The sequence below is a fragment of the Verticillium nonalfalfae genome (assembly GCF_003724135.2).
Source record: "Verticillium nonalfalfae strain VnAa140/NRRL 66861 chromosome Unknown scaffold_1, whole genome shotgun sequence".
NCBI classification, from domain to species: Eukaryota; Fungi; Ascomycota; class Sordariomycetes; order Glomerellales; family Plectosphaerellaceae; genus Verticillium; species Verticillium nonalfalfae.
In genome coordinates, this window is record NW_021167226.1 from 115,362 (window position 1) to 139,079 (window position 23,718).

The window sequence follows — 23,718 nt, forward strand, 5'->3', positions numbered from 1 at the left end:
GGCAGCCGCGAAAGAGACGAATCGATGGAAATGAATCATATCTCGAAGAGTCAGATCCGGGTCACTGTCATGCAGATCCATCGCTGTGACGAAGGAGTTTGGATGGTTTTGAGGCGTTGCGCCCAGTCAGAGACTTCGTCGGCGGACTTTGAAGCGAGAACGGCACGATGGCTTGCGGACTTGTCGACCTCGCGAGACAGGCACTGCGCCCGAGGGTGTGTAGTTTAAATGCTATGATTCAACAATGGAATCACATGGTGTCGTCTCATTTGTGTATGTTCGGCGGCAGCAAAAGCTATCGGCTGACGTTGAACTCCTGGGTATCTCTAATCCTGCTCCTAACCGTGATCCTAATCCTACCTAGTTATAACAAAACACCCGATGAACTCCACATTCAATCAGCACGCTCCACCTCAACGTGAAGTCGCCAAGAATGCAGTTACGCTCGGAGATGAACCTCCAATGAGTCCATGTCCTCAATGTCGGCGTCTTCGACATTCGTCTCGCCGTCCAGCGGCTCTCCGTCAAAATGAAGCTGAATCTCCGTGCCCGCAGGCACGTCCCTCATCTTGCGGTACACCTCTATGAGCTCGGCGACGGTGCTCGCCGGTCGCGCCGTCGTCTTGACGGGCTCGCCGGTGCGCGCCTTGAGGATGATCTTGATCTTCGTCTCCTTCGCTTCGGGGTCCGCCCCGACAGCGACGCCACCACCGTCGTCGTCGTCGTCGTCCGAGTAGTCGTCCAGCTCGCCGAGGTCGCGCAGGCGCCTGCGGTCCTCCTTGCGCTTGTGCTCGTCCCAGAGGGCCTCGGTCCACATCTCCATGTGCACCCTCGTCCAGCCGTCGGAGAAGCCGTCGGCGTCGTGCGGATTGCGGACGGCAGGGGACCGCAGCGTGCCGTTCTCGGCGGCGCGGATCTGGAGGCTGTTGAGCGTCGTCGAGTCGTACAGGCGGCGGCCGCGCCAGGTGATGAAGGTGACGGCGGCGTCGTCGAGGGGCGGCTCGACGTCGTAGCCCTCGGTGCTGTTCCAGACCTCGCGCAGCTTGCCGAGGGGCTTCCAGAGGGTGTAGAGGTACTTGACCGGCTTGGTGCCGGGGATGGGCGACGTCATGAGGATGGTGATGCGTGTCTGGTCGGCCTCGGTGGGGTTGGCCTGGGCTGCCTCGGCCTTCTTCTGGCGCTCGCGGGCGGCGCGGATGTACTCTTCCACGTCGTCGTCTCCTTCGTCTTCTTCTTCTTCTTCTTCGTCTTTGTCCTCGTCCGTCTTGCTGCCGGTGCCGTCGTCCGATGCTTTGACTTGTTCGCCTTCAGCAAAGGGGTCGTCGTCGTCGTCGTCGTCAAGGACAATGGCAGCGCCGTGGGAGGAGCGCGCACCTGGCACGTCGCGCACGGGGGTGGCGCCGTACAAGTCAGCGTCGCTCGCGTCGCTGTCGTCGAGGGACACGACGGCGTCTTGGCCCTTGGGCGACGAGCCTTCCTTCTTCGGCGTGCGCAGTGCGAGAGATCTGGTGGCGTGCCGTGATGGCGTGGACGGGTGGTCGTAGCTCGGTGAGCGTGTCGTCTTGGTCTTGCGCTCGATGTACTCGTCGCTCGTGCGTGATCGCTTGGAAGGCGGCGTTTCAATGTGATCCCTTTTGGCCAGGTTAGTGTGAACGACATGGCAACACGAAGGAAGCAAGAAAGCGGCGGGGAGCATGGGCACGCACTCGAGATCGCCATCGCTGTCGTCGATCGCCCTCTTCACAGGTCGCGACCGGCTGGGACTCGCATGTCTGTAGCTGTCGTTGGAGAGTCGTGCGCCGTGCCCAGGGTCGTCCGAGTCGTCTCGTGCGTCGGCAGCAGGCGTCGCGAGCTCCTTGCCCTTGTCGCGGTGGGCGTGCTTGCGTTGGCGACGGCGCGCCTCGGCGGCGATGACCTTGGGGAAGAACTCTTTGGAGCGCTTGAACAAGCTGAGCCCGTCGTCGTCGTCGTCGTCGTCGTCGTCGTTGTCGTCACCATGCTCGACCTTGCCTTTGGCTTCCGGCTTCGGGTTGGAGTTTTGACGTAGGGCGGTGGGCTTGAAAGGCAGCCACCTTTTCGGTGCAGTGGACTCGGCCATGATGATGATAGCAGGGATGTAGGGAGTGGGTGGCTGACTACTTAGTAGACAATGTCAAGACGTTCTTGCGTGTTGGGGGTCAGTTGGGCTGAGAGCAAGCAAGAAGAAAAAGTGCTAGGCACGAGTAGGACGATGTAAAGCAAAGAGGACTGTTTCGATAGCATGCATGCATGGTGGGCGACAAGGGCGGCCCTTGGGGAGAAGAGGTGCAGCAGATGAAGCCTCCAGATGCTTTTTGCTCGCGCCCAAGTCGCCATGTCGACACGATCACAGCCGCCCCACCAGGAGCTGTGGTGCAGGTGAGGAACGAGGTCAAGGTACCTCGAAGGTACATGTACTGGGTACCTAAGTACCTACCTTGCCATGCACAGACCAACTTCTGCCTCCTGCCTTCACAGCCTTTCCATCGCCCCGTCTCTGCGTCAGCCTCTCATCACGAGCCTCACCCATTCATCCCACTCGCCCGACACCCCATCACCTCACCCGCCATACACCAAGCCCCCCTGCCAACATGGAAAACGGAAACCCCAGTGGCCCCCAGGGCGAGGGCAAGGACCCCTCAAGCTTCCTCAGCGACATCATCGGCAACGCCGTCACCGTCAAGCTCAACTCGGGCGTCGTCTACAAGGGTGCGTTCTGCGAGGAACGGTGCAAGCAGAGGCCATGAGGCACTAACCCGCGTACCGCGCCAGGCGAGCTCCAGTCTGTCGACGGCTACATGAACATCGCTCTCGAGAAGACGGAGGAGTATGTCAACGGCACCAAGCGGAGGTCGTACGGCGACGCCTTTGTGAGGGGCAACAACGGTATGTCCCCCCTGGCCCTCTGCTGTACTGCTCCTACTGACGTGTGGCTGTGTGTGTCTGCCCTCTCAGTCATGTACATTTCCGCAGACTAAACGGGCTTTTTTTGTAATCCATGGTTATGATGGTTTTATGATCTCCAGTCAGGCTTCTTCCTGTGTTTGCCATGACCGCTACGTCACGAGCAGTCCGGTGTGCAGGCCTACACAAGAAGAGTTCAATGAATATACCCACGATTGTTCGAGTCCCCACGTCCGAGATGCCGTTTTCCGCGTGCTTCTTCTTCTTCTCTCTCTTCTCTCTCTTCTCTCTCCTGTTCTCTGTCTAACCTAGAGCCGCGAAGTCCATGCAAAAAACGTCTTGCCATGCAGTGCCACCTCGCCCTTGTCATTCCTCTCGACGCTCTCCTCCTTCAGCATCTCTGCCAGCCGCGCCCGAAACCGCGATAGGTCGTCCCCTTCGAGCACGGCCACCTGGCTCAGCGTCGACAGCCTCTTCCACAGCGCCTCCTCTGTCAGCCACACCGTGAAAGGCACGCTGGCCTCGCCGATCGGCACCGCGAACCAGGGCGCCTTGCCGTCGTCGGTGGTCGCGAGCCCCGGCAACCCGTACTCGGCCACCGTCTTGAGCGGGTTCGCCGCCTGCGAGTCAAAGCACGCCCGCCACGCATCGTTCCGGAACCGTGCCTGTCCGTCGCCGTCGAGCGAGTGGATGAGCTCGTTGAGGCGCTGCTCCCAGTGCGTCGACGCCGTCCAGGCCGCAGGCTTGTTATCTGGTGCCCCTCACCGTCAGCAATCTTTGTTCGCGACCGCGCCTTCCTTTCTCCTCCGGCTCTCGCCAGCAGCAGAACTCACAATCCTCAATGTTCCAGATCAACCCCAGCGACGACCGCGGCTTCAGCACCCGGTGCATCTCCCGCAACGCCCTCTCGTTCGCGAACCAGTGGAACGCCTGCGCGACGACGCACCCGTCCCCCCACCCGTCCCCGAGCGGGATCTCCTCGGCGAACCCGTCCCGGACCTCGACGCCCGCCAGGCCCTTGCGCGCCAGCTCGCCGCGCATCCCCGCGTGCGGCTCGACACCCACAATCTCGAACCCCTCGTCCCGCGCCGCGAGCACCTCGGTCAGCTTGCCCGTGCCGGCGGCGAGGTCGAGCACGCGCGCGCCCCGCTGGCCCGCGAGGCCCAGCTTCTCGAGGAACGCCGTCACCGTCGCCGCAGGGTAGGAGGGCCGGTGGGCGTCGTAGCTCGAGGCGTCGGCGAACCCCGATTGCGCGCCGGGGTGGAGGGTCTGTGTCATGACTGTGCGTGGTCCTTCGATTCGTGTCGTTTTGTTGGATGCCGATTGAGCGGCTTGTCAGGACGTGAACGTTGCAAGAACACAGGTGCACGCAACTCGAAGCATCACGGCGTACCCAGGCAGGCTTATCATTGTCAATTCCTGACCCTGGATTGGCCTCAATCAGCCGCCCGGGCGGGGTCAACGTCATCGCCATCGCTGGGCACGCGACGATCTGCCGACAACGGCGGCGTGGGGTTGGCTCGGTCGGTCCGCCCGGCACCCAGGCAAGCAAGCGAGGCGCGCCGAAAGCCGAGCGCGTGCGGGCGGAGATCCGAGCGCTTCGAGCACTTCTGGCCCGCGGGATCAACCAGCACCTCCCGCGGATGCACGTATTCTTGTATATGCCAGGCGTTTATGTCATTATGCCTCAATGGTGAATGGTGTGGTTGAATAGCGCTGTCATGACTGGTCGTGTTGACTTGGCCTCTCATCCTTTCCCTTTCAACCCAACCGTGGCATGCCTTCACCATCACAACAACCACAACCAATATCATCGGCGAATGGCTGTCTTCCAAGCACATACGACCATACCTACTGGAAAACTCGGGATCCCGTCCGCTCTCCCATTCGATAAACCAGTAAGGGCCGGACCAGTAGTCGGGTGGGTGACCACCGGCGAATCCCCGGTGTTGTATGTTTTTGTCCTTTGACGAAAGGCCACCCCCTTTTACGGTACCTAGATGCTTATATGCTTGTTGGATCGGTCATTGAAGGGGCCCGCGCAGTCTCCTGTCACCTATCAGCGGCTCGTGCTCGGCGGACTCTTCCGCAGTTTCGCCTTTCCTGCCTGAGACAGCCTCCTCGGACGCATATGCCGCCATGACTCCTCAGCGTCCGCATCATCGCCACTGCTGCTCTGTCCAGCTGTAAATGTACCGGCGGGAAGGACCTCGAATCCAGGATTCACAATGCGTCGTGATCGATTTGCGTGCACGTCGCCCGGTGCAAATGTGGGCGATGGTATCGTAGGCCGACTTCTTTGGTGCTGGTGTTCTGACTTAATACGATAACTGGCTCCCGGCTCAGGTGGTGTCCAGGGCTCCGGGACGACAACAGTACCGGTACCTTCAGGGTATGCTACGTGAGCGGCCGCCATATTCAATGAGCGCGGGATGTTCGAGCCATCGATGGGATGATGCGAGCTTGGCGTTAGCACGTCAACTGCAGGCAAGCGTCTTTCAGGATGGTGAGTCGGACGCCGGGGGCCAGCGGTCTGGTATTTGTTTGCAGGAATTGGTATCGCTTTATTGGCGTCGGGTGTTTCGTGGTCATAAGACGCAGCAGCGGAAACAGCGTCGCGCATCTGGCGAGAGCCGTCGAGTGCCCCGGCGATGGGTGCGGCAATCGGAACGTACGTTTGAGATACAGTCCTCGCCTGTGACTCGCTTTCCTTCGAGTGTCCCAGGGCGTATCGCTCAGTGGAGTTGGAGTTTTCCTTTTCGAAGCCTAGAGGGGCCGATGGTCGGTACGTCTTCAAAGCGTCTGGATGGAAATTCTGGAGAGAATTATGCAGGCCAAAGGTCAAGGGCTGCTCAATTCTGGAGTCATCTGCAAGGGTATTTGTATGCGGTGGAAGCAGTGCGAGTACCGGGGCCATCGTATCCAGTCCCTTTCCCTTTGCGTTGCTCTGCCCTGGGATCGAAATGTTCATCGATACGAGCATCGATTGGGTTTCTGTGGGCAACGAATGGCTGGAGATCCAGATGCCGTCGACTTGGATGCCGCTCTGAATGGCTCGGACGCCAAAGGGAATTTCAGTGACTTGGTTCATCGCTGGCAGGCCCGACTTGCGCATTTCCAAGTCGTGCGTTCGCCTCTCTTCGTCAACAGCCTCCTGTTTCTTGACATACTGATGAGTCCAGCAGAGCTTCCAATATCCGGCAGCAAAAACAAGACAAATGGCCGCACCGAGGCACTGCAGTCGTCAGTCTCGGGTCTCTTGCCGATTGTTGCCGGTCATTCAATCACTCACAAATGTCATCTGCTGCCACAGCTCCCAGGAGATGAAGAAGGAGGCCATTTGAGGTTTGGTACACCGGCGAGGCCTGGTGTGACTTATCGAAAGACAAGTGGTCAAGGGTTGGATTGACTGAGACGCTCTCGCTATCACTGAGTAGCTTACGAGGAAGGCGTAATGGGTCGCACTTGCCTCCCATGCACCACTCGAATAGAGCTTAGGGATAACCAAAATACAGATGATGGTTCAGGTTGATGAACGGAGCTTTCATGCGCATTTCATGGTATCAGAGATGCTTTGGCAGAGTGAATGGTTGGAATGGCTAAGCAAATTGGGGGCTTGGGCCAGGAGCGATCGAGTAAACAGAATATTCGAGGGAAGAACACCCTAGGGCAAGACCAGGGAAGCAGCAGGGAGACACCACCCGCGTGCTTTGTACAAATAGAAAACAAATTTTGGTCCTAGCAAGCCAGGATGTGCAGACGGGTGCTGGCATGTCACATTTGGAACAGGTCGCGGGTAGCGACAGAATCACCAAACTTGCCCTGACACTCGTCCAGTTTCCTGTCTATGGCTACGCTAGCAAGCATCCAAAATACCAACTCTTGGCTTCGACTGAGTGATGCTACACGATGAAGGACCAAGAAGATGAGAGTTACGCTTCGCTGGAGGTCATTTCCCGTGGCTCTGTACTGACGTGTATAGTGGAATAGGGGTCGATGGTCGCAATACATCCAGTCCTCTCACAATCTGTAGCACCCTTTGACTCGGAAGCACCAAACCACCTCGTCCTCAGGGCGGGAAATCCTTACAAGACGCTCAATGACTCCACGGGAGTGCCAAAGTTGCTGTGATGCAGTTCTCCTCGATGGTGTGTCTCAGCTTGTCGAGTATCTACAGGCCGTAGGAAAGGGTGCCCGGCCCTTCAAAGTTCCAAAATAAAGAATTTTTACGGCCAGGAGGAAGAAAGCATCTGCCTTTATGGTACATAAACCTCTTGAATTCCACCCATCCTGATCTCAACTTGAATTGACTTCCAGATATGTTCACAGTCAACGGAAATCTGCTCCAGCCCCGGCAGCACCGGCGTCGCGAAGGGCAGGCTAGCTTCTCATTGTTGTCAGCGACCCCTTCAAATTCCTCTCCCTTCTACCCTTAGAGAACTTGCCTATAATTACCTCAAATCCGATCCACGCTCATGCCGAATACCATCCAGGAATGTTCGAGGTCGATCACAAAAGCCTGGCGGCGGAGGAAAGTCACCCGCCGCAATCCCTCCCTGCAGAACCTTGACCAGGGAAACAGAACGACACCATCCTGCAGCCCCCCCTCGAGATGATACTACACATCACGACGTTCCTCGATGACAGCTAAATTACAGCCCTAGCACTCTGTTGCAGAGGCCTCTACAGAGCCCTGCCTCCCCTCCGTCTCCCACGCGGCACCCAGCGAGAGGACCTACAGCTCCGCTTCCAGCGCGACATGGGCGACCAGTGCCTTCATTGCACCGTCTGCAGCAAGATCCAGGATTTCTCATTTCTCGTGCGGTTGTAGAGCCGCAGAGAGCGCTATCCCTGCCTTGAGGGGCGGCTCCGCGTCGGCTCGGGCAGATACAACCTCCCGTACCACCACGGCCTCGCCATGATGAACCGCCACCTCTACGGCGCCCCGAAGGGAATCCCCATGATCATGCACGAAGTGGAGTTCGCCAATAGTGACAGCAGAGAACCTTGCTGGAGCATTTATACCACCATATATATCGTCAGAGTCGAGCTCGTGCTCGTCGTATACCACGAGATGAGGAGCAGCGACCTGGACACTCTACGGCAGGCCGTCGAAGAGAGAGAACACTGGATTTGCATCCACAGGAAGACGAACGCTTCATGCGGGGGTTACTTATCCTGGATGGAAAAAATATCATGAAGCAGAAAGGGTCCAGGACTTTCGGCAGGGACAGCTCTATTGCCCCCACTGCCTTACGGATTACGTGGTCACGCTGACCCTGGATCACGGCCTCAGACCGCAGCCTGCCCGCGAGAACGGCACACCGGGAGTGACTGTCTCCAGGGCCGAAAAGTCAAGTCGACGTCCTGCGGCACAGTTTGTACTAAGATAAGGATTGGTCAGTTTTCAGTTTCGTAGAAAGAAAGAGGTCCATCGATGCGAAAAGCTTTCTCCACTCCCGCCTGTGCCACCAGTCAGGTAATGATATCTATAATCTTGTTCGCGCTGTCTGTATATACGCTACGGGTATGTATAATCCCAATCATCTGGAGTGTGAGCCCATTTGCTGAAAGCAACCCAGATCCCAAGGCAACGCCATATTCAAGAGCCCTGTAATCCCCCCCCTTTTCATGAATCCACCCTGGCAACAAGGCGATGATGGATAGCTGAGGCCAAATTCCGATTAGACCTCCGGAGTCGCCCTACCCAGCCTGGGCGAAGGCGCCCCCAACGGCGTCAAGCCCCTTGCGATTGTCGTTGCCGGCGCGCTGGCGGGCGAATCTCTCCTCGACGCCCCCGCCTTGACGGCGACGAGCATGTCCCTTGCCTCAAGCACCCTCCTCTCGAAAATCATGGTCCTCTCCCTCTCACGGTCGATTCTCGCCTTGCGCTCGGCAAAGTCGCGGTCCGCGTCGCCCAGGCGACGCTGGCGCTCTGCGTCCGTCCTCGCGCGCCGCTCTGCCTTGCTCGACGCCTCTTCAAGGCGGCGCGCCGTAGAGGATGAGATGATGCGCGGTGGGCCGGGGGTCGTGCGCGGCTGTGACGAAGCGCTCCAGAAGCAGCGGAAGATCAGCTTTGTCTTCTCAGGATTGTCCATCGTGCCCCAGACAACAATCTCGTCACCGTCGTGTAGTTGAATCCAGTGCAGCGAAGATGATCCTGGTCGCGGTGACGGGAGGTGACAGCCGTTGACGTGGATGCCGATGGTCGCTTTCGTTGAAAGGTAAAATCCATACTTGGTAGGGTCCACGTCTTGTCTGTCCCAGGGATGTGCAGTCTTGCTGGCCTGCCGTTTGGTTGGCTCAAGCTCTTCTGTCCACAGTAGTATCTTGACGGCATATTTCGGAACCCGAAGTTCGGTCTTGGGCGTATACACGGCTGTATTCTCAGGCCCCCTGCCCCAGGACACAAATGTGTTTCGTACGGGAACAGAGATGCCAGACACCACAGAGCCAGGCGAGGATTCTAGCACCGCCAACGCACGCTGGGGCACCTCGTCATCGATGATGGGCACAATCCGTTGGGTCTCGGGAGGTAGCGTGTCTGGCAGATCATCCTCTTCCGGTGGCGGCGCTGTCGGTGGCGGAGCGCTCGCTTCTCTGAGTTCCGCCATGGTCCTCACATCGCGTTGCAGGGTACGCGGCCTGTCGTCAGGGCTCAGAAGTACTGGCTGCTCCGTGTCCCCGGGACCATCCTGATGAGGAGGGAAGTATTTCATGGCCAGATCCCAGAGACCTGATTTGCCTGGCGCAAACACCTCCTTGCGACTCTCGGCCGCTTGCGTGAATACTTGTCGCTGTAACTCGGTCATTTCTGGATAGTCGAGATGCCAAGTTCCCATGTTCTGTCCCTCCCAGAAGAACGTTTTGTCCTGGGGACCATCAATCTGTCGGCCAGACTTCAGCCTCTCGACGAGCGGTACAGAAGCCAGAAGCGTAAACTCCTCCATGGCCTGATCGGCAAGGGCCTCGATATTGCCCTCTGACCGAAGTCGCTTAACGACCGGTTTCCCCGGCCTTGACTCCTCAAACTCGTCACTCGTATCGTATGCGGGTTTGCGCTTGCTCGCGGTCCAATAGCTGCCGTTGACACCTGAATCGTTGACAGTCTTCATGGTCGTGTCGAGAATGACTGATTCGGACGCCCCTAGGCTTTGTGACCGAACGTTTTCCACCAGACTGGCTAGCTGGTCGTTAGACTGGCCGTTTGCCCTCGACAGAGAAAGGCGGGCGCCGTTGTTTGAATGCCCGCCGATGGTCGAAGCTTCATGAGACCCTAGGCTATCCAAAATCTCCGTCTCCATGCTGTCTTCGGGCGCATTGTGAGAGGAGCCGGGGAGTGATATGTTCAGGCGGCCCTCCGGTATGACCCCCGAGCTTCCAACGGCTGAGATGTTCACCTCACCAAACAGCTTTGGGCCGGCGCCCGGACGGCCAAATGTGCCGTTCTCATCCTCGTTCTCTTTTTCCGAATCCTCAGCTAGAAAATCATCTAGAACATCGTCGATTACTTCTTCGAAATGAGGCTCGTGCGGAAGACGTCTGCTCTGCCCCTCCTGAATGCTCAGCTGCGAAGCTCCAACCTGCAGTTCGCTCTCCTCGTCGTCCGTAACCTCGTCCAAAGACTCAGCATCCTCTGGACGTTTCTGCCCGCCGAGCCAGGGGTCGCCTTGTAGATCGTGCACTGTCGCTCGGTGTTCTGGGCGGCGTTGCAGCATAGAGCCGAGAAAACCTATCGCGTCATCTGATACCCCTGCCTCGACCAATGGCTCAGTGTTGAGCTTTGTGGTCATGATTTGATGGAGCAACTCCGAGTAACTGATACCATTCCGCACGGGATATGGTGGCTTGCCCGTGAGGGCGTAGAAGAGAACACCGCCGAGAGACCAGATGTCGATCGCATGGTCGTAACGTTGACCAGGAGGGGCTCGCCGCGACTTACCCCGGGGCTGTCGAAATCCATGGTCATCGTATTCAAGATACTCGGAGTATACCTCCGGCGCACAATAGAGGAGTGTGCCACAGAAGGTGCGCAGGAAGGTCTGCTCGTTGTCGACCATCTTGGAAAGGCCAAAGTCGGTCAGCTTGACTTCAAAGGGGTCGATCGACTGGACCAAGATATTGTCGGGCTTCACATCTCGATGCGTGATGTTGTTCTCGTGTAGGTAGTCCATGGCACTCAACAGCTGAGTGGCCATACGCTGGACCAACACTTCGGGAAGGATGCCCCTTTCGGCGACGAGCCTGCCGAGGTCGCCTCCGGGGACAAACTCCATGATAATGATAAGCAAGCGATTCTCCCAATCAAAATGCTCGATGTAGCGGACCACGTTATTCTGGCCGAGATGTTAGTCGTAGACACGGGTCATAGGTCGGGGAACAAGACTTGCATGATGGACTTTTTGCATGATCCTCATCTCGTTCTCGACCTTCTGGTCCAGAACTCCATTCTTCATGAACCGCCGCTTCTCCAGCTCTTTCGCTGCGTAAGGTTTGCCGTCGAACTTGGACGTGACTTTGTGGACGATGGCGAAGGCGCCCTTGCCGATCTGGCCGACCTTGTTGTACTTGTTAGAGCCACGCCACTCTCGAGGGAACCGGTCTACGTTCTCCTGGGTCGTGCCGGACGGAAGTGGTATCCTCTTGGGCGGCTGCGCCGGCGGCGGTCGATTTTTAGGTGAAGAGAAGAGATCGGGATGCCCGCCTCCTGGGGTAGGTACCACTGTTTCGGCAGCCTCTTTCTGCAGATCGTCGATGCGCTCGAAGTAGTCCTCCAGATTTCGGATCCAAGCTCTGTCGTACTCCCCCTCGCGCTTGGGTATCCGAACAAGGAACTCCAGATCCTGCTGCTCGGAATGCATCAGGATCTTGATCTTGGAGCCGTGACTCAATGTCCGCCGCACATCCATCTTGTCGTTCGGATTCTTGCCCTTCAGGAGATTGGAATCCACAAAGGTCCCGTTGGTGGACTGATCCTCCAGCATGACGACGCCATACTTGTTCACGTAGATCCGAAAGTGGACATTGGATAGTCTCTTCATAGGGTCATTGCAGAAGCACACATCGCACCGTGACGCGTTCCGGCCAAACTGAAACCCCTGCAACGGATCCTTGACCAGCGTCGACAGCCTCAGGATGAGGGCATAGTCACCCGTGTTCGGTGGCGCAAGCTGGAAGTTGTCGGCCTGGTGCTCCTGGTCATAGTCGGGCTCGATGGCGGCGGCTTGCTCGCGACCGAGGATGTGGGTGGCGTCGTGCTGGGCTATCCGAAGGACCTCTTGGCGGGCAAAAGGGGAGTATGGGTAGAGGAGGCAGATGATGTCGGAAATGTCATCGTCGGAGAAGCCCGAATTTTGCTTGCCGACACGCCGAGGATCCAGGACATTCTGAGTCGCTGCAGCCGTGAGGGGCGATATGTTAGCTATTCAACTGATTTGTAAGGCCACGAGCGGGGAGCAGACGAGAGGGGGCATTAGTACGTTGGGTGAGCTCGCCGCCATCATTCTCCATTGGGGCGACGGCAGTATATGTGAGACTGTCAAGGCAGGCCTTTGTAACAGCAGGCGGCCACGAGCGCCTCAGGCTTGCTTGTCTGCCTTCAGAAGCTCGGGCCGTCGAGGAGCAGCCTGGCGCGGAGGGAGTTCGTCACGGGTGGGATGGCAAGCAGGCGAACGGTACGTCCGTCTACAGGTGGGACTCGAGTATATATTTGTTAAGCGTATGCAATCGTTGCGGTCGTGAGCGTATCGCGTCGTCTGACTTTCTGGCGGGGTCGTCAAGGTTGTCGGCGGCGCAAATGTGCAGGCTGGGTAGGCAGAATGTTCGACAAGGGTATTGTTCGTCACCGAGCAACGGGGGGCTCTCAAGCTCGCGGGAACGTCATGTCAGGCCAGGCAGGCGAGTGTAGCAGATGGCTATAGGTTATTCGTACAGAACGGCCAAAGGCAGGGACGAAGCCAGCGCAGAGTGCAGAGTCCGAAACTGTGTTCAGGCGGTGGGTATCAGGCGGTGATGGAGGAGAGGGGTGCGTGACGTTGGGAAAGAAAAATGTCGAGGGCGAGTGATGTCTCTGAATTCGAGATCGCACGCGAAGGGACTGGGCCACACGCCTCGGTGGGAGGGAGCGTGGCACTTGACGTCCAGGGGGGGTGGACGCCTGAGCGAGGAGGGGCAGGGGGCACGCGGACAGGGGGATGACCCCTTTGGTACGTTACCTGATGACCTAGGTATCCGGCCTGGAGAAGAGTACCTGAAGCCCCCCCGGCCGAGGCCAAGTGCCCGATGAATTTGGCACTGTATTTCGAGTGACAACCCCAATGATCATCCCCTGAAAAGCCTCCCAAGCTATGCACCTCTGTGAAATTACCTACCTGTAGATACCTATCATCTTGAACCAGGTACTTGCAAATGTCCACCACGTCTCAGACGGACATGTACCTGCCTACCCACGACACCACCTCACAGTACCTGCAGCCCCGATCGCGACCCTTCGTCGACATGTTCACCTGTAATCAGGGCTGTGACGATGATAGGGCTGATTCAGATGTGTGCCTTCCCGGGACCATCGTGCTCCGCCAGTTGTCTTTCCATCATTTCGCATATTGCTCACCCGCCCGCTGGCTTCGTCACGAGGTTCATGAAGGTCATCGAGAACAAGTACCGAAATGTCATGTCATTCAACTCGTCAAGCTATTTAAAACATTCCGGCTACTATACGCAAAGCGTGTGTCCTGTGCCAGCCCGCGCATGGTGCCTCATGTGTTTTATGCCTTTCCAGGCCGAACCCCAAGCCGGCCATGCCCCCAACGCCTATCTGCCATTCGAATACAAGGAAATATCGCTCTCATCACCTTCTCTTTCATCCATTCCAGATGCCTCTTTACACACTCAGAAGGCATGGCCTTGGTTTGGGGGTCGCATTCCCTGCTGACCGCGTCCATACTGGCCACCGGGCGACTGAGGACGTCCCCCAGCAGCGTACGGCCCCTGCGGCGGCATGAAGTCGCCGGGAGGAGGCGGACCCTGGCGCATAGGCATCGGCCCCGGCCCGGGACCAGGTCGGTAGGCCCCACCCTGTTGCTGCGGCATAGGCCCGCCGTAGGGTCCGGGACCCTGCTGTTGACGGGGTGGGCCATAATTGCCACCGCGTCCCATGTTCTGGGGTGGGTACATGCCCTGTTGACCATACATCGGCTGCTGCATCTGCGGTTGATATTGCTGCTGCTGCTGCTGCTGCTGCTGGTATTGTTGTCGCTGCTGCTGCTGCATCGCATGCTGGACGGCATGATTGTTCATGCCCTGTTTCATCTGCTGCTTCTCACGTTCACGGGCGTCAATGGCACCAACCAAGCCGCCTCCGATAGCCTGTTGCTGCTGTTGTTGCGGTCTGTTACCAGCACCCATGCCAAGCAAAGGTGCCCCTGTCATGCGGGCCACCTGCTCCTGGTCTCGAGCAGACAGCTGGGACGCCATTTCACCTGAACTGCCCACATCAAGAGCGTGGTTCGCGCCTCGAGAGTTGGGTCGCGCCATGAGGTCTCCCGAGCTATTGTTCCTGTGGTGTTGGTTGAGCAGTTCCTGCGACGACCGACGACCCATCGAAGGAGACGGCGTCTTGGCGCGCATGTTGTTCAGTGCCGGGTTGGACGGCGTCCGAGCATGCCCGGCCTGGGCAGCCCGCTGCTGCACATACTGCTCTGCGCTGAGGCCCGATCCGTTACCAGCACTGCCCCCCACGCTCGGCTGCCATGGAACCTGGCGAGCAGGGGGCGCATCGCCATGCTCGTGAGACGCCACGGCGGGAGATCGCAGAGCTGGCGAGTATGGGCGTTGCATTCCAGGGTTGATGGGTGTTGGGGTCTTCTTGCGAGGGCTGGCGCCGTAGTTGATCGTCGGCCCAAAGTTGATGTCAGGGATATCGAATGCTTGGGGGTGCGGCATATCAGGCATCGGAGGCTCTCCGCCTGTCGTTCGGAGGACACCAGCGCGAGGACGCTCGACAGAAGCCTGCGTTTCGCTAGACTTGCGCGCGCTGGCGTATTCGGGGCTCGTAACGGAGGCGTCGTCGTAGTGACTGCTGGCTGCGCTGCGCTCACTGTACTGCCGCTGAAGCTGCTGGTCGGGCTGGGGGGTTCGCGTTCGGCCAGACTCCGTAGGCTGTGCCGGGCCAGGACCGCCCATGTGCATCATAGGTCCAGAGGCGCCACCCGGAACCATACTGGGGTGCTCCTGCTGCCGCAGACTGTCGGATCGGTTGGCAATCGGTTTGCGGTGGATCGGAGGGGACCTCTCCACATTGGGCATAGGACTCCGACCCCCTTGGTCGTTGGGGGTGCGGGGACGCTGATCTTGATACTGGGGAGGGACACGGGGTGAGTTGGGGGTAAGAGGCGGGGTCTGGCCATAGCCGAGACCCCTCGTGTCGAGATTCTGCATGTGACCTGGCCCGCCAACCGTGGGGCTTCGCGCTCCGTCGGGTCGCGAGAAGTTGTTGTAGGGAGCCTGGGGAGGACGAATGGGCGGGGGCATGCGGTTCTGCTGATCCGGGCCACCTCGGCCACCATACGGAGGGTTGGGAGGCAGAGGGCTGCGAGGACCGGGGCTCGGAGGAGGACCACCGAAAGCCTGTTGCGCCATCGGAGACCGGGATCTCTTCTGGTTCAGGGGCGGGATTGGAGGAGGTAGACCTCCCTGGGAGGGCTGAAAGTTGTTGGGCGATGTCATAGCTTCGCGAGACCCGCCGTCGTTAGCATAGGCTCCCATGATGTTGGCGTCAGGATGTACCGATGGTTGCGCCGCAGCAGCGTGATCCTCACCGCTTCTGGGGTCAGGGTACGAGCCAGGAGGACCGCCCGTTGGGATTGAAACGCCGCCGGCCTTGGCCAGCTGTGATAGCGTCGTGTTCGAGAGACGGCTGTTGGCCCTTCTAAGCTCCGGTGAGTGGTACGGTTTGCTGAGAGGCCTGGATTGAGGTCCGTGGTTGAAAGCAGGAGGTCGTGAGACGGGCTCCGGGGTCTGAAGGTTTCTCACCCCGTCCAGAGTTCCGGGTGGTGTATTTCGTGCAAACTGCTCGTCATCCGAGCTCTGGCCATCCTGGGTGCCGGTTCGGCCCTGCATGATGCCACGGGAAGCAGGTGGCGGTGCCTGATACGGACCGCCCTGAGGCTCCCGGCGGAAAGGATCTGGCGTGTGAGGCCCGTTCACCTGGGGTGGCGCGGAATCTGTACGAGGAGCCCCCGTCAGAGAAAGAGACCGAGAGACACGGTTCGTGATGGCGGAGTCATCCGCGAAGCCAACGCGGGCTCTCGGCTGAGGCACGCCCCCACTCAGGCGGTTGCTTCTTCGGCTGCCAGCACGGCTGTGGCCGCGAGGGGACGGGGTGTCTTCAATCGTGTTCATGCGTGTTCCGGTGAGTTCCTTGAGCTGCTTGCGCCACTGGCTCTCGGACCATCCAGAGCTGCCGTCCTTGAGAATAAGGCCAGTGACGTCAAGGATCTCGAGATAGCCGTATCGACGGTGCTTTGGCATGGCGAACATGAGCGATCTGGGGTCTAGCACGCTAGCAACCAGCCTGCCTGGACGACCATAGAGGGCGAACGTGTCCCACGTGGGGAACAGGAAGCGAAGCAGCATCTCGAAGCCACTGACCATGGGATGCACCTCAGGCATGATGAAGACGAAGCCTTCGGTCGACGAAGGCGGGTCCGAGTGAATTGTAATGTTGCCTTCAATCTTGAGAAGTGTCGAGGCATCAATGAGCGACTTGGCCTGGGGATAGATGGCGTAGGCAGAGTACGAATCGGAGATGGAGGCAATCGGCTTCGCCTTCTTCTGCTTTTTACCCTCGACCTTGGTGTCATAGAACTTGATGTCTCCCTTGAGAATGGGCGGTCCGGAACGCTCGTAGGGCGACTTTTTCTTCATCTCCTTCTGTGCCTTTTGGTACTCCTTCTCGTCTGGCGGCGAGATGACGCACCAGCAACGCCTCCACGGCACGCCTGCGCCAAAACGAACTCGCACCCATTCCTCCGTCTTGAATTTGGATCGCTCCATGACAATGTTGATGTTGTTGAGCGTCTTGCCTTTGCCAGCGATGAGGGCACCCGTGTAAGCCTCCTGCAGCGTCGAGTGCTCGAACATGGCGAGGCGGATGCCGGCCGTCCATTGAATCAGCGAGTGGTGTGAGTTGAAGTGGAGAAGGTATCGGTTCCTGCCGGCGGTGGAAATGCTGAGGATGTTCTGCAGAGGTTGCTCGTCGCTCGTCCTTGTGGGGAGAGACTCGATCTGTGCGCCTAGTCAGCCTTGGGAGTTCCAGGTCCCGATCGGGAGTGTGCGGCTGGAGGGCGTTGGCCGTGTGTCCCGATGACGTACCATCTTGATAGAAGCGTCGGTGAGGTTGATGAACTTGGGCAGGACCTCGCCGTCCTGGCCTGCGGCGTCTAGCTCAGCAGCGTCCCACAGTGACAGGACGGTGCCGACAAGCTGGGCGAAGCATTCTGTCCACGTTCGGTCGGGGTTTGGCCGGCCATCTACAGAGCGGAGAAAGAAGGTCAGGTCAGATACAATGCACGAAGAGGCGGCAGCGGCAGGCGCTTGGAACGGGAGCACGAACGAGTGTTCTGGTCATCGAGCTTCAGGAAGTAGCCCTCCTGGTACAGCTTGTTGGCGTGGCTGTTGAGGAAGGTGAAGATGGGCTGCAGCTCCGGGATGGTGTCTTCGTTGACATCCATGAAGGGCGGTTGGTAGGTCTGGACCATGGACAGCGGGCGAGAACTGTTGCGCTTGTGGCCGCGTGCTGGGGTTCCGGTATTTAAGGGTGAGGCGTTGGCAGGCGATGATGCATAATCGGAGCGGGCAGGCGATGTGGGCGTTGCGGGGCGGTGGTGGTTGTAGTTTTGGGCGTAGGCAGGGTTCGGCTGGGGGTAGGGTGCGGACTCGGAGCCTGGTATGGTGACGGGAGGCGGTGCGCCTGGTTTGCCGGCGAAGGCACCTTTAGGGTTGAAGTTTGTGTTGCCGTTGTTGGCGTCTGGGTTGGAGAAGGGAGAGTCGTTGCGCGGGGGCGACGAGTTGGGCGAGGGTGATTTTGTGTCCCGTCCAGAAAACTGGGACATGAACGAGAGGACTACAAAAGCGAGTGCGCGTGAGGAGTCAGTCCACTTGTCTTTGCTTGTCTGTGTCTCCAGAGCGAGGGACTCCCAAGCGGAAAGATGACGAGTGCCGGCAAGACAAGGCAAGGCAAGGCGAGGGCAGGGCAGGTAGGTACTACGTAAAGCAAGCAGATCGAGCAAACTGCCTACCTACCCAGGTACCTAGGTAGTCTACCTAGAAGCACCTAGGCCTAGGCGGTAGCAGTCCAAGCCGTCGGACAGGCCAAGCAAGCCGAGCATAAACCGTGCAATTTGGTCGAGTGATGCAGGACATTGGATCCGTGCCCAGCAATTGGCCGAGAGCGTGTGGGGAGGGGCAAGCTGGGTGTGGAGCGGGGCTTGGAGGGAGAGCGACATGGAAGGGGAGATGGAAGGGGGAAGGCGACTGCTGCGTGTTGCAGGTGTCACCGTCGCGCTTGCGTAAACACCTACGCAGTGTCCGACAGCGGCAGGGGGTTGGAGGGGGGCAGGAGACGACAGGCACATCCATCCGGCACTCCTTTCAGCGCAGCCAGCCCACTGAAAGCCGCCGCGGCCAAGGGGGTCTGGTGGGGTTGGATAGGGATCGATAGGGGGAGGGGGTCGGGGGCGATCTCCCAGCGCATCGCATCGCACGCAGTTCCTCGAACCACATCAGCCAAGCTGCAGTAGGGACGCAAGGCACCTGGAGATGGGGCCGGCAGCGATCCTCCCGTATTCCAGGGTCGAGCGCCTGCCGCCTCCCTCGTAGATGCCAGGCATGGGCAGGTTACCTTGGCGGGCGGGAGTCTGTCCCGTGTACCAAGTAAGGTGAGACAGGACAAGTGAGGTAACGAAGGGTAGGCAGGTAGGTAGGTGCATGCCCGAAAGACAGTGACGACACTACCAGCTCATCGACACTAGGGCCTGCTGTGCTGCACGCGACCCGACAATCGTGATCTGCGACGCCCAGGCTGCTGGAACTAGTCGAACGATGCTCGTCGGCGCCCAACCCAGTTGGAGAGAGCGACTGGAAAAGAGATGGATAGAGTGGGAAGAAGAGACCGGGAGCGTGGAGAGGAATGCTGTTTGCACAAGCAGAAACAAGACGCCTCGGTGAAGCCAAGGCAGCACAAACAGTGACTAGAAACAGAACATACCTCGATTGCGGCCCATCGTGCCACGAGCTGGCCACGGCGCGCGCTGCCCGGGTGGGTTTTGGCTCGACAAATCGTAGTCGCAGACGCAAACTTAGAAGAGCGCGAGGCCCCCGTCTGTCGTGAATAGGGGGGCAAGACCGTTCGGAATGCGGCTTCGGCTGCGGCTGCGAGGCTGTCCAGGAAGGGGATTTGCGTTTGGGTCCCGACGAATGTGTGGAAATAGGGAGGCGCTTACACCCAGTGTGTTGATCCAGGTCTGACCGACCACACAGGGTTCCTAGGACAAGAAACAATGACCTGGAATGCAGAATCTTGTCATGAAGAGCGTGTGTGGCAGGGAGGGAGAAAAAAAAAGCTGCGAGAGAATAATGAAATGTGAGCGCTTAAGGGCCGAGAGACACAACAGGCATGAAATGGGAAATGTCGATGAAGCGTTCTCCTGTATCAACCCACGACAGGAAACGCGCGGATGGAGGAGTGCTGAGTGTAAGTACTCCGTGTCTCAAGAGCTCGAGCTCCAAAGCTTGGAAAGGTACCGGAGGTAAAAAGCTAATGGGCAGAGAAGCACAGGCCAGAATGAACGACGTAATGGGCTGTGCTAAGGCTTGTCGTGCCAGTGGTCTTGGTCTTGGTCTTGGGGTCTTGGTATTGCTGGCCGAAGTGCAACAGGTGACAAGAGTAGGTTAAGACTAACCAGGCTACTTTTGTCGATGGGCGATGGAAGGGAGGGGGCGCGAATCGCATGCGTCGCTTCGTGTGCAGTATAGGGTGGAAGGTCAAGTAAAAACGAAAAAGGCCCAAGGAGGGTCCGGTCCGAGGTGCCTGGCTTCTGTAGTGTTTTTTTTTCTCTCATGCCATCATTTTCGAAGTGAGAGAGCGGTGGCTGGATGGCGTATGGCGTCCTGCACAGTCTTTATGCCTCCGTTTCTTCCACTGTTGCTGTGGCCTCGACCGTGCCGCCCACGCGTCTACTTCTCGGACGGACAGGCCGTGGAGATGGCAACTGGATGGGGATGGTGGATGGGCCCGATGAAGAGAGCGACGTGCGGAACCACCGGACGATGCGGGTTACGGGCGGCCGATAGCCTACCAACCCCGGTCTAGACTGATTCAGAACTCGTTTGCTGCGCTTCTGCTGCGCTGCCGGGGGTGTACTTTGGCAAGGTGGTCAAGGTTTCCTTGGCAAGAAACTTGGTATGGGGATGTCCTCTGGGGCAGCCAACCTGATGGCCCACTGTAGTTGTACGTGAGTCTGGCGTCAGGCCAAGGTAGTGAGGTGCCTGGGGAACAGAGTCCAGTCTGAGGGATGGTCAAACGATGCTTGGCATCCGGCTCTGTGTTTTGGCCGTGACAAAACCCCGAAATACGGTGACGGGTTGATCGGATGGCTGATCAGTGGCGCTGGCGATCTCCCTTTCGTTGCTCTTGTCGATTGCCATCGGCGGATTTCGTCCCATCTCCCACCTCTGGCTGGCTACAATAAGTCACCACTCTGGCACGCTTCAACTCTGGCCGAGCTTCCTCTTCGGTGATCGGCCGGGGGGGGTTCGCTAGATTCGCTCGGACCTGACATGCATGCAGTCCGCTTCTGCAAGCCCAGAGGGGGGCTGGGTAAAATGGGTAATTGTCGTCGTGTCGGTTTCAAGGCCTCGAAATGAATGAGGCTGGTTGTTGAATAGCTTGACTGGCAACTCTATTGCCAGCGCATTAGCATCACCTGGAGTCGACCTGTCGGATCTCTGTCACAGGGATGCCTCAGCATGCCGAAAGGCACTGTCCATTACGCTATAGACATCGACTTTCGATGAAGCGAGTTCATGTGCCCGCTGGGCCACCATATGAACCAGCCCGAACGGACTGGCAGAGCGTCAGACGAGGCCCTCACTCAACTCATCATTTTCCGTCTTGGACACACATTGGCAACCTCCAATGTCGCATCATGTATTGCGTCTTGATATCCGCGTAAATGGGCAAGAGGCTTAGATGTGTGGCCTTGCTGCCGGACTGAAAGGGGCCTCAGCTGGCTGGGGAATAATACTACCGAGGGACATGCCAACACCCGCCCACCGGCCGGTGCCGTGGAATACCAACCACCTCGGACGGCTCAGCACCATTACACTGTCCGGCGAGACATTCCACCGCCCATCAAGTGGGCTGTGCAGGGTCCGATCCAGGTTTTGAGTGCCACCTCGGGCGTTGTTGGACGTCGGTCATTTTGATCTCTATTTCATTGTATGAGGTCGCCAAGCCTCAGTGTCAGTCATGGGAGTACGTTAACGTAGGTAGGCCAGGTAGGCTGCGCACACCTGATCCAAACATGAGCAGCTGCGCCGACATCACGAAAACGACACTTCAGCGCTGAATGACGAGAACATGCACCAGGGCTCTTGGGGGTGACATTAACTATTGGCCTCCCGCTGCCGCCGCTTAAGGCGCCTTCGGCCTCTAACCCCATTCATGAGCCCCCCACACCACGGTAATGGGTCCAGAGCCTTTGACGGTGAAGCAGTGGTCACGCAGTCCTCTCTGTCGACCAGCCGTTCCTGGCGCACACAGAACGCTGTGCTCTTCCGACGCATCCGTCAGCCCTGACTGGCCTTTGTCCCCAGATCGGCCTGACGAGCGAAAGTTGCATGGCAAGCAGTTCTGAAACAGCAGAGTCAGGGATCCGACTCGTATCAACTTTGTTTTGCTGTGCATAGGACAGGTATGCTGGATTCGGCATGCAAGCGCTGGCGAGCCGCTGGCGTTTTCCCTGTCGTGCCCCATCCAAGCCAAAGACTTTTTGTCGTCGTCCGCTCCACAGGCGTCGCGGCCTGTCACGACGGGTCTCAAGCCCCTGTCCTGTCCCAAAAGGCATCCTCAGGGTCTCCCCACTTATGCCTCATCTGTGTGAGCATATTGAAGGTCTTCGCGGGTGTCGGCAACTTCGGGCGGCCCCAGCAAGGACCCTGGGACTCAACCTGGACAGGCTGAGGGGTAAATCTCCCAGTGTGGCCATCAACCCCGCGCCGGGGTGAGTGACCTCTCCTGGCCATCGCCGGCTCCTCGAGATCCAACGACTGGCCACCCGTGTCAGTTGATCGTGCAGTACCAAAAGCAAAGCGACATGGTCAGGTACGGTCTAGCAAGGCGCGAGTCGCGCACGTGGCCGTAATGGTCTCGCACCATCCATGCATCGTCATTTCGGCCAGAGCGAGAGGAAATATGAGCCTAAGATACTTTAGGTTGAGGCCATGGACGCTTTGCAGGCTGTGGTCTCTGTCCAGCCGTCATGTTGCTGGATACCGTCTTGCAGACATGAAGACATGTTTGTCCCTTGCAGCGTCCGCAAGCCGCTGGGCTCCAGAGCCTAGGTAGGCGACGCTAGGGTCGATAGGCTGGGCTCGTCTAAGGGCCTGGAAGCGCTGACGTGACGCTGCTTGGCGCACCTTTGTGCATGTTGAAGCACACAGCTTCCACGCTTCATGCTCTGGGCTACCATGCTTCTGACTGAGCATGAGAATGGCAGGAAGCATATGCGTATGGCTTCGTGGCAGGATGAAGTAATGACTGTCAGCAATGATGGACAGGTCCTGTGAATGCCGACGCAGATCATATGGAATCCGCTGAATTCGCCGGCAATGGACTGTCGAATTTCCCGCGGGTACTCATCGAAAATTGTCGTCGGTACTGGAGGTTGGGAAAGGCGTGTCTTGTATTGACGTCACAGCCGAGCCCAGTAATCGGGTTTCGGGTTGCTTGGCTTGTCGAACGGGATATTGCCTTTTACGACGACGTCACCTTGACATGTTCACCCGCAGCTGGTTCACCCAGACACACCGCCTCGCTGGGCCGCGTCAAGTAGCCAGACGCTTGATCCAGGTTGCGGCACCGGGCCCATCAAAGCAACTAGTGCACAGGCGTGAAATGAAAGAAGACGAGGCCTGTGGCTATGGTTGGTGTTGGGTTGTTTTAGTTCCAGCTAGGCATGGGTGCAACGACGACGACGTAAGCTGCGGCGATCGTTGAATCCCTGCCTGACAGCTTATGAGGTTTGCCTGCTGTTGGATTTAGCTTTAGCATCCTGCAGAGGTAGGCTTAAGGCCATGTAGCCGACCGCCGCGTTGCGATCTGTGGCACGGTATGCGGCACAGTCAATCTGCCGTGTCGATCGCAATGGCTGATCATCGGGCCTGTTGGAGAAGGGAGATGCCTCAAGGGCGGCGAGGGAGAATGTTATAGGACTGAAGGGGGGAAAAGAAAATGGTCGGAAGGTGACCGCCAGAAGAAATCTGTGAAATGACCAGAGTACCACTGTTACCTCGCGTGTGGTCGTTCCCAAGGAGAGGCATGTTGACACACATCATCTGTTGTTGCGGCAAACTCATGACGCTCCAATGGCCCGAACCATAGATGGGGTACCCAGCTCGCAGCATCCTTCAGCGGGCTGTTAGGGGGCCATCTCACTGAAGGGCCTGGAGACTGGGGCACTGAAGGCCCTATCCATGTCCCGTAATTTGATGCAACGCGCTATCACGTGCAGTCACTCG

General features: G+C 58.4%; 6 protein-coding genes across 6 annotated transcripts; 1 reads left to right on the top strand and 5 right to left on the bottom strand.

The window, feature by feature from the left end:
- Positions 1-439: 439 nt before the first annotated feature.
- Positions 440-2,098, bottom strand: D7B24_000041 (uncharacterized protein; the record flags this gene model as incomplete). Its single annotated transcript, XM_028634306.1, has 1 exon — positions 440-2,098. The coding sequence occupies one exon, from the start codon at positions 2,096-2,098 to the stop codon at positions 440-442; it is 1,659 nt and encodes a 552-aa protein (XP_028499346.1).
- A 511-nt stretch (positions 2,099-2,609) lies between these two features.
- Positions 2,610-2,996, top strand: LSM6 (U4/U6-U5 snRNP complex subunit lsm6; the record flags this gene model as incomplete). The annotated part of the gene is made up of 3 exons (XM_028634307.1): positions 2,610-2,727; positions 2,791-2,904; positions 2,974-2,996. 3 exons carry the CDS (start codon positions 2,610-2,612, stop codon positions 2,994-2,996), a joined length of 255 nt encoding a protein of 84 aa, XP_028499347.1.
- A 234-nt stretch (positions 2,997-3,230) lies between these two features.
- D7B24_000043 (uncharacterized protein) lies at positions 3,231-4,200 on the bottom strand (the record flags this gene model as incomplete). The annotated part of the gene is made up of 2 exons (XM_028634308.1): positions 3,231-3,673; positions 3,756-4,200. The coding sequence occupies 2 exons, from the start codon at positions 4,198-4,200 to the stop codon at positions 3,231-3,233; spliced, it is 888 nt and encodes a 295-aa protein (XP_028499348.1).
- Positions 4,201-4,981: 781 nt separating this feature from the next.
- Positions 4,982-6,262, bottom strand: D7B24_000044 (uncharacterized protein; the record flags this gene model as incomplete). Its single annotated transcript, XM_028634309.1, has 2 exons — positions 4,982-6,157; positions 6,215-6,262. 2 exons carry the CDS (start codon positions 6,260-6,262, stop codon positions 4,982-4,984), a joined length of 1,224 nt encoding a protein of 407 aa, XP_028499349.1.
- A 2,344-nt stretch (positions 6,263-8,606) lies between these two features.
- On the bottom strand, positions 8,607-12,432 carry D7B24_000045 (uncharacterized protein; the record flags this gene model as incomplete). Its single annotated transcript, XM_028634310.1, has 3 exons — positions 8,607-11,258; positions 11,322-12,343; positions 12,402-12,432. 3 exons carry the CDS (start codon positions 12,430-12,432, stop codon positions 8,607-8,609), a joined length of 3,705 nt encoding a protein of 1,234 aa, XP_028499350.1.
- Positions 12,433-13,809: 1,377 nt separating this feature from the next.
- On the bottom strand, positions 13,810-18,032 carry D7B24_000046 (uncharacterized protein; the record flags this gene model as incomplete). Its single annotated transcript, XM_028634311.1, has 3 exons — positions 13,810-17,205; positions 17,293-17,450; positions 17,534-18,032. 3 exons carry the CDS (start codon positions 18,030-18,032, stop codon positions 13,810-13,812), a joined length of 4,053 nt encoding a protein of 1,350 aa, XP_028499351.1.
- Positions 18,033-23,718: the final 5,686 nt, after the last annotated feature.